General features: G+C 51.8%; 1 protein-coding gene across 2 annotated transcripts in view; it reads right to left on the minus strand.

Annotated features, from left to right (window-relative positions):
• LOC130522403 (pyruvate carboxylase, mitochondrial-like) overlaps positions 1-9828 on the minus strand; it is a 128864-nt gene that overhangs the window by 19716 nt on the left and 99320 nt on the right. For both annotated transcript variants that reach the window (XM_057026786.1, XM_057026787.1), the window contains exons 13-14: positions 4023-4167; positions 3354-3443 (exon numbers count right to left, since the gene is read on the minus strand). In XM_057026786.1, the coding sequence (XP_056882766.1) occupies positions 3354-3443; positions 4023-4167 (235 nt within the window). The remainder of the gene's footprint in view (positions 1-3353; positions 3444-4022; positions 4168-9828) is intronic.

Consider the following 9828-nt stretch of genomic DNA (forward strand, 5'->3'; position numbering starts at 1 on the left):
CTGTTTCTCGCGGGATTGGCGGCTGTGAAAATCGTCCATCAGCACCAAGCTGACAAAAATTGTCCCTAAAATGTCCTCTGCAGCCTCCGCCAGTTGGCGGTGGAGCGCTTTAAGTGTCTCAGCGCCTCAAGGTGAAAGGTCAGACGGCCCCCCCGGGGCTGCCAGGCGGATCTTTGAAGCATTAGTGAGGACGGAACCATTCAAAGGAGGACAAAATCACGGAGCGCTAAAGTTTGGAGGGCTAATCTGCTCCAAGTGCTGCGCCCACATCAAAGCCCACATCAAAGCTGGGGCAGCAAAAAATGTGGCTAAAAATACCACGAGGGTAATGGAAGCTGACGGATAAACAGGAAGCAGGTGAACCACACGGAGCAACATCCTTTTAGAGCGTTTCCAGGATGCGGTGGGACGCGTTCCCCGAGGAACGCTGGATGGAGGCAGCTGGACATGTTGGCAACATACGAGCGCCCCCCCCCCCACCTCAAAGAACTAATGACTGAGGCGGTACGACATCCCAGCCGCTAAACTTTCACAAGGACAACCCCCGAGACGGGCGCTGGCATTTCCAGTTTGTAGCGGCTAACGAGTTAGCGTCCGCCGCAGAGATTCGCCCTGGAACTCCAGGCGACCCGTCGCTGCACCGCTTCCATTTAATTCCTGGCTATTAAAGGAGCACGAATAGGGAAGTAGGTCTGGGATCCGTTTTTTGCTGCAGCCTGTGCAATCATCAATCAATTAGAGCAGTTAATCAGACGCTGTCTGCCTGCTGTGCCGTCCTCGCCGCAGCTCGCTCGCTCCCTCCATCTCCCTCGACCTTTTATCGCCGTACCTCGTCCCTGGAAACAAACGATCTCGGCTATAATTGTCTCCAAGGCCGGCGAAATGAACACCCTCCCACGCGTGCGCGCGCACACGCAGGTGCGCTAGTCCGACACGCGGCGCATTAAGTGAGCCGGATCGGCGGCGTGGCGTCGCGCTAGCAAGCGCCCGTCTACGCGCAGCCGAGCGTGATTTACGTTCCAGCGGCCTCTGGATTCCTTCTGCAAACTTCCGACCGGATAAGAGGCCACGTGAAGCGGGACCGCAGCGACATGTGTCCCTCTCCTGGAGGACAGCGTGAGCGCATTTGCATGCAGCCTTTCGCGCATCCAGGCGGCGAGAGTCCCAGGCGGGCGCCGAAGTTCACGACTGACCCACTTCTGCGGCTCACGTCTATCCTCTTTCGCCGCTGTCGTTTCACCTCCTGCAGCGCAAGCTAATGCGACTGGATGCAGCGAGCGGCGAAGCTCCCAGCTCGGTTCTTGATGTACGATTTGCGTAGGGAGACAAATTGGGTAATAACAGCTTGTCTTGTCTGTCTGCTGAGGTGACGCCTGCCTCCAGAGAAGGTTGCCCACCACCTCCATCTTTGTTGATCCTGAGCAGACTCCTAATTAGCGCTGTGTTAAACAGAGCTGTGCAACGACAGTCGATCACCGACGCTCCCGTATAAAGGCTGGGAGACGTTTGGATTAAGAGACGAATGCGGACAAGGTTCTCCTCCATTTCAGGGCATAAAGGAAGTGATTTATTGTTCCTTTTAAGCTAGCTCAGAGACTCTCTGTGATTAACCTCTAGATGGCCTCTATTACAACAAATCCAGAAAAATGGAACAAAGCTGGGCTCCTACAGCATCCATGAAACAGCAGGATTCAGACATCGGAGGAGATTTTAGAGGCAGAAATTGGTCTTCAAGATGGTCGTCCACCTGAAATTAGCCGTATGTGGGTCACGATGCTGCAGCTCTTACAGGATAACCCACTTTATGCTGGCACGGGACATGGAAAGGGTGATGGAAACAGTCCCCGGAGAAGCTTTTTTTTTTACAGCTGAGCTCACGTGGCGGCGGTGGGAGGTGGCGTTGCCTTTTGGACAGGAACCTCGGAGACCGCTGAAGCTCTGAGATGCATCATTGACCCTCGCGCGCCCATTTAAAGGGACATTTGGCAACATATTTAGATCATAACCAGATTTCCGCTCCCTAAAGTTCTGCCCATTACGTATCCATCGCAGCGCCTGCGTCCACCTGTCCGTTTCGAATATATGGGGATTAGTTGGTGGCCCGGGCCTCTCTCCTTTAATAACCCCCCCGGCCCTCCCCCCAGAGTGTGATAATACAGGCCTAATCCCTCCCTCATCTCAATCCCTTCCCTGAATGAAAGTAAGGATATAAGCACATTACAAATCTCATTACTAGGCTTTAGGTACGCGCCGCGTGTGCTGCTGCAGCAGCGGCCTCGGGAGCGGCCGGCGCTCCGAGAGGCACCTGTGCACCCAGCAGGAGGGAAACCACCATCCAGGCTTCCACAGCAGCTCCGCAGCCCTGTCCCGCTCCGCTCCCCCCACCTCCTCGCTTTTTGATATCAGATTTGATTAGCGGTGCCTGATTGTCATTCATATTATTCACGCCATTTTGTGATGAATCCGTGTTTTGCCGGGCATGCCGGGGAGCGTGCCGAGGCGGCGCGCGGCGCTGATAAACATGTCAGATTGATGATGGCTGGATGTTTTGCTGCTGTCAGAAAGAAGCAGCTGCTTAAATTCCTGCTGGTACGTTCCAAAATTAGACGTCTCGGAGAGGCGGCGACACCAACGACGTCAACGTTTTCTGAACAGCGCATCTGATAGCAACAGGAAATGGACCTTTTTAATATTCCACCCTCATAGTGCGTTTGGAAAACTCACTGGGAAGCTAGTGTAGGGGAAAGAGTCCCACAGCTCCACTGCTGACGCTCTAACAGGCTTAACAAGCTGCATAAAGAGCCCAGTTTGGCCACAGGACTTTACTGTGTGACTCCAGGGGTGCCTTCCCCAACCTCGGACCCCCCCCCCCCCCCCCACATCGGAGCCTTTTCCTCCCTGAGCGCCACACAGGAATCATTTAGGAAGGCCGTCACGCGGCCCATTTATCATCTGGCTTCTGCACAAACTGTCCCGCGGATCCACGAGTTTGTAGTGTCCAAGATCACTGGTAAACGAAAGCCTTCGTCTCTGAAACTAAACACTAAATGATTCCAAAGTTAATGAATGCAGTAAGTACGCTCTACTATATGGTTGTTATGGTAACAGTCCATGACATGACACGTATGGTTCATAAGCTGCACGGACGTAGTGGGATGTTTAGTCAGGTTACCGACCACATTCAAATGTTTCAATGAACACAGCTTAGCGTGCTAATCATACGCTAACGGGCTAATCACTGCATTTATGGCAATTTGGCGCCAAGACCTTCATCCATAAATATATAAATATCTTCCAGCTGAGTTGATGTGAGCTTTTGACCAGGGTTTGCTTGAACCTCCTCGGGGACTCACCCATGGTGACGGGCGGGATGACAGGGTCTGTAGAGGACGGCTTAGCCTTAACTGGGATGGGCGTGGTCGGTCCGTTCACCATCACATGACCTAGAAAAGCAGGTGTCAAAATGGAGAGACCAAATCAGATGCTGTAAAGTGGATGAGGGATTAGAAACAGGCAGCGTTCAGGCGGCGGCTCCAGTCGATACAGGCGTCAACACATTTCTAGCAGCATTGATCAACCTGGCTGGAGTTTCTCTGGTTTGTTTCATTTACTCGCCCCTTCGACAGCTTTTCCTCTCAGAAGGAGGCCGGGGTGACTCACAGATGCGGTAAACATTAGAATAATATCCCTCCGAGCGTCTGCTGGGCTTCACCTGATGAAATCCCATTCCGACCGCAAATGTATACAGCAGCTTTGGCAGTCTTTAACTTCCCGTCTTGTAATTTTGCTGCTGCGTTTCCCAGATCATATTTCTGGTGAGAGGGTAATTGATTTCTTTAGAAGCCTCACAGATCCGCTACGTTCCTTTAGAGCAAATTATTTCCTCGTTGCGTTCTGACAAATCACAACTAGAGCTGCATTTGGGTACCGGCAGCGGGTTTCTTCTTCATTTAAAGCTCATTTAGAGGCTAAAAGGGAGAGCAACAAATAAACGGCTCTCTGCCAACGTGATGCGCACTGACCCAGGTAATGCAGCAGCTTCTGGGCTCGGTTCTGGGTGGGCTTCAGGTTGAACAGCTCCTGGTTCTCGTCGATGAACTGGGTGTCCACGGTGGAGTGGAGGAACTGGTGGTTGGACAGGACGTTCTGCAGGAACGGGATGTTGGTCTGCACGTGGAGAGAGGTGCAAAGTTTTGTCATTTCACACACATCATCATTAAAATCACCGTATGCTGCAACCGCCGTCGACCCAATTAAAGGGAGAACAGGAAACAAATCGGAGTTAATTGGACGATTTTACTATTGTTTTGAAGTGGAGGCCGAGCATTAACGCGGGCAGAACGTCCACGAGGTCCACGCTGTGCAAAAGGTGGCTGAAGATGTGAGGGAACAATTAAAACACACTAATATCAGTATGGCCGTGATCTCATGCTCAACGACGCCGGTGTTGCTGCAATCAAGCCGTTTCCCGGCCAACGCACGTCCTACCGTGTCCATTTTCCACCATTGTAGAGTCAAGTGGAAGCACATATCCCCCCCCCCCCCCATCATACATGTGCAAACGTGATGAACTCAACAAAGGGAGCGAGTTACAGTCGTCAGAGACGCAGCAGCACTCCACTGATATACCTGCGACAGGCTTGTTCCCAGGAAGAATGAACGGAATGAACCCTCCGAGCGAGCGAGCGGCGACCTTCAGTAGAGGTCAAATATCCACCATTCTGAGGAATGCTGCAGAGGTGTGACTGACAAAGTGCTATTTTATTTCCTGCTTCAGTTGTGCAGCTCTAGATTTTTATTCCTACCTGAGACGGCGTCTATTTTATTGTTTTTGCTGCGGCTTTTATTGAAATGCAAATTTTTGCTAACAGACCTGGAGTCCATTTTATTTGTATTTTGTTTTATTCATTTTAGGAAATTTAAATTCTTGAAAACACTCACGAGGGACAGAAGTTTGAGGCTTTTGAAAGGTTGCACTCCGATATATCGATGATGTGGTTTATGGGCAATAATACGGGCCAGAACATGACGTTGGCACGCCTCCTGCCGATCCTTGGACCTGAAGAAGACGAGCGTCTGGATGGCAGCACAGTAACGCCGTTGTCTTTGACCCTGACAAAAGCTGGAGTCCACGCCGCTGCGTTTTCTCCATCTAAAGTCCCAGAAATCACGTCTTTAAAGGCGCCATCTAAAAGGGCACCTTTATAGAGCTCATAGTGCCGCCAGGTGTAACAGGGTTGCACGAGGAGCAAAAAGCACAAATAAAAGTCACAATAAGTCTGACGGCTGCTATGAAATTGCAAATAACAGATGGAACCTGGCTGGCAAGAGCCCCGCACCTGTCTCACACACACGCACGCGAAGAACACACACTTCCTGTGGCGTCCTAACGATGTGCAAAGTCCCACACACTCTGCAGCCAATGCTCCTGGTGATCACTACTGATTCCGCTGCAGGTCTCTGGTGGAGGTGAGTCCCGGCGTCCTGAGTGAGTCACCTCTACTCTGAAGACGTCTGGCTGCTGTTCACACAGACACACGTCTTTCTTCTGTTCTCCAAGTTAAGAAAACAGGGTAAAGAACCTCCACACGGGCCAAAAGCCCTGCATAATCCTGCATAAATTGGGCCCTTCTGCCTCACAGCGACAGCCGGAATTGTCAGCCGTCGGCCAAATAAAGAGAGAATAATGATCTGGGACGTGTTGGGAGAAGAAAGGAGAAGTTTCTGTCCTGGTAAATGAGGCAAGAATTTAGAATTCTGCCGGTTGAATATTGACAAGCAGCAGAGAAACGAAGACGGGTTTGAGTTTGGAAGCCTCAAGTTTCTAATCAACAGTCAATCAACGGGTGCGAAGACTCAGCTGGTCCTGATAATCCCAGTCAGGCACGAGTCCGTCTGGGCGCCAACTGGACGCCGCGCGATCGATCCACGTCCGTGAGCCTCCATCATCACTTCTCTCTTCCTAAATCCCACAGCACCAACAGTTTGGTTCTGAATATTGGTTCCATTCGCACCAGCAGATAATAGCTGATGCCGTTGCCATGGCGCAGGGCAGACCATCATCTCATACAACCTGCCGTCGCGTGGAAAAGCTTTGTACCGTCCAGGTCGCCCGGCGTGCTAACATGGCTAACGTGCTGCAGAGCGGATGAAGCAGGATCCACCAGATCTTGTGTGATCTTGTAGAGAGCAGGGGCGGCTTGGTGAAGCCAGATTAATGGATCAGCGCCGGGTTTGTTGAGCCCAACAGCAAATTCTCTCAGCAGAATTTGTGTGCAACTGTGTAAACATAATCTGTGGAGGAAGAGTAACCCACAAAGCTAAGCTAATAAGCTAAACTCCATTATAGAGGCATGTGTGGGACTGCTTGGCTAGACACCTGGCCTCCATCTACCCCCCCCTTCCCGTGTCACACGCTCCCTCGGAGATTAGCAGTTGAATAGCGGCACGTGCATGTGCAGGGAGCAATATAAACACGCGACAACAATGCATTCAGATTTACGCAGATGTTTATGTCGCAATATCCATCCAGACGAGTATCTCCAATCTGATCCGACGTTTATAGCCATGAACTACACCCTCCTCCTCCTCCCGCCATTTTAACGCCCGCAATTAACGGATCAGGGCCCCGACATCTGGCTCAGGATGCCAGGTTTCATTACTCAGAAAAATAAAACTGCTACATTTCACGCTAATGGGAACAGCTGCCTAAGTGCGTCGCGGGAAGAGGTTCGACACGAACGGCGAGGCCGTATTTACGCTTCACTTCAGGACGGGAAGATTTAGAGGTGTCGTGAAAGGTCTCAATCCCAGCCGCCCTGCAGGGATCTACACGCTGGGGAAACATCCTCCCAGATAAGATTGTGGAATTCTGTCAAACTCCGGGACGCCCTGGAGAAGCACTGAAGCGCTTTCATGATTATCTGACGGCCGATTCTGCTGCGTCCCCGTCCTCTTCCACGCTAACGCAGCCTCTCCTTCCGGCGTGTTCAGATATGGAGTTTGGGTTGATGAGAAACGCCACTCCCAGAGAAGAGTTCACATCTTGGTAGCGCAGCGTCCACGCGCCATAAAACACGTTCCCGCCTTCTGTCGGATAATAAAATTGGAGGATAAAAGCGCAACAAATGCCAAAGCAGTGTTGCGTGCTTTTTAAATTAGCCTAAAAGTTAAAACAATGATTTAAAGTGATGTTTAGCGGAGGTGAGAGGACGGCCAAGTGTTCCTCGTGTAAACATCTCCACAAATTATCTGCGACAAATTGCCTCCACTGATCACAGGAATCCATCAAAGCAAAACTGGCTCGATTATCTAAAACTGAGCGGCTCCGCGACGTTGATTAAATGCAGCGATATTTCAAGTACGAGGCGCTGCTACCTTTAAAAACGAAGGTGTCCCTGCTTTAAAACTCAATTTAGGGCTGTCTGATGTCATTCCCACGCCCGGAGTTTATCCAAATAGAGAAATAATGAAACTAAATCTAGATCAGCCTTTTGTCTGATTAGCAACGCTCGCACACCTCATCCTTTCTGCTTTGAGGTGACACTACTCCAAGAATGTGACCCCCCCCCCCCCCAGAGCGGATAATCGAGTTAATGATAACGGCGAGACCTCAACGAGATAAAGCTCATCAATCTCCCTGCGGATCACACGGGAAGCGCCCGCCACCTCTGCGCCGTGTCCTCCAGCCAACGCCGCCATCCACGCCCATCCCATCTCCCATCTAACGCTTCCATCACACACACACACACACACACGTCCGTTTTCCTCCACTTGGGAGCCCCGGTGTGTTTTGGTGCGAAAAGCTGGATCTACTTCCTTCCCATTCATCTGCATCTCCTCACAGGTGATTCAGCGCCTCTTGTGCGCTAATAAACGGGCAAATATAGCCAGACGCCATAAAGTAGAATAGAAGAGTTGAGTCAACACTTGCTTTTAATCCCACTGCCCTCTTTTATGGCTCAGTGTGGCACCTTTCATCCCAAAAACATCCACCACCTCTACTTTCAAAGACAAGGGAGGGGGAGCCCTGAACACCAAGTGACTAATAGCTGCCACATATTTACACGACGTGCTATAACTGTCAGGATCCTCTCCGTGCACGGCGTCATGCATTATTCATGCCATTTCCTTTTCATTTTGCTGTTGTGGCCGTGTGATTTCCTCACTATTTAGACGTTTCCCCCCTTTAACAGCAGTTTATCGGGGTGCTCGCCTCCTCCTGCTGCACGTCTTCAGCGTGCGGGGGCTGGAAATAGCTCTCGCGCACGGCAGCGCCTCACAAAAGCCTTTTGTGAGTCTCGGTAGAGTACAGGTGAAACACGGCCTCCCTTCCCATTTAGGCGAGCCAGCGTCGGCGGCGCCGCCGCTCTGGCTAATCTACAACACCTGATCTGGAGGCAGGTTTTACCGACGTTTGAGTCCAAATGTCCCACGGCGAGAGGGCGTGTTGGGAGGGGGAGGTGGAAGTGGAGGTGGAGGGCCCCCCCCCCCGATGCAATAATGTCTGCGTAAACATCCTGAGAGCGATGCGACGTCTGTGGTTGCCTTGTTTCAGCCGTCTGACTGACAAAAAGCTGTTCCCCCTCCCCGCCTGAATAATTCACTCAGAACGATCAAATTAGACTGGTCCGTCTAGCCCGACCCGTTGCCGTGGCTACATCAGATCTCGTTTGTTTGAGAAGATTTGGAAAAAAAACCAAAACCGTTATTGCAGATTTCATAGCGGGGGCCTAAATAACCCAGGCCGCCGTTGCTGTACGTTTCTGCAGAAATAACGGCGAGCGATTGCTCCCAGGGAACAGTCGACAGACTAAAAAGCTCATTCGCCGCCGCTTCATTTGGACGATGACCCGCTGCACGCCAGCGTCAACGGCGCCGCAGCAGCACGCGCGATGCTTTACCGCCGCCTCCTTCATCAGTCTGTAAATCCCAGCAGTGCTTGGAAACGTGACTCGCTCATGTAAACATTAGCCCCCCCCCCCCGTTTAACCTTTGCAACTAAATGGCGCCGGTGCTGCCCGAGTCACCCCGGCCGGCGCTCTTTACTGGGGAAGCTGGTCTGCTGCTGGTAACGAGAACCTGTGAAATTTGGAGGCGTGGCCGTGCGTGAGTGTGTGTGCCTGCGTGTCCCTGGGTCTCATTAAGAGCTGATAGAGACAAATAGAGGGGGGGTCTGGCCTTCGATCTGGACCGCCGCACCATTTACCTCCGACACTGCTGCCGTGCACGTGTGCCTCACGGCAGCGTGTTGTGATTTGTGCCACATTACGGCGTCGACCACGTATGCCCCATCACGCGCCGCTTGTTCCCACGTTGGCGGCTCGTCCGCTGACTGCGTGCTGCGTTCAGAGGCCAAAGGAAATTATTGTGGGATGGAGAGAGAGGGAAAGGCTTCTTTAACCGTTTACGCACACCTGCCGGGGGCCAGCAGGGGGCGCAGTAGTGAACTCTAAACTCTGAAGGACTGAAGGTGTCAGCCAGCCTTCCAATTTAGGTACCGTGGGGGCAAAGAAGGTGCAACCTCTCCACCGGGTTCACTTCACTGGGACCATCTCAACTGGAGAGGCAGGAAATAAAGACCGGAATAAACCTAACGTGCAAAAAGTAGGAAATCTAAAAGGTTAGTGGGGTTTTCCTGGAATACCAACGCAACACGAACAGCCAGCCCGTCATGAGATGTTCCTCCTGATTCTCTATCAGTTGATTTACAAGGTCACCGGGTCGGACGAGTTACTAAAGCAGGCGAGGTTTGATTATTTATGACTCAACCGGCCGTAAAGCCGAGCAGGGGGATCGAATGGCTGGACCTCGCAGCGAGGGAGGTCT

This window comes from Takifugu flavidus, chromosome 3, assembly GCF_003711565.1.
Source record: "Takifugu flavidus isolate HTHZ2018 chromosome 3, ASM371156v2, whole genome shotgun sequence".
Classification (NCBI taxonomy): domain Eukaryota; kingdom Metazoa; phylum Chordata; class Actinopteri; order Tetraodontiformes; family Tetraodontidae; genus Takifugu; species Takifugu flavidus.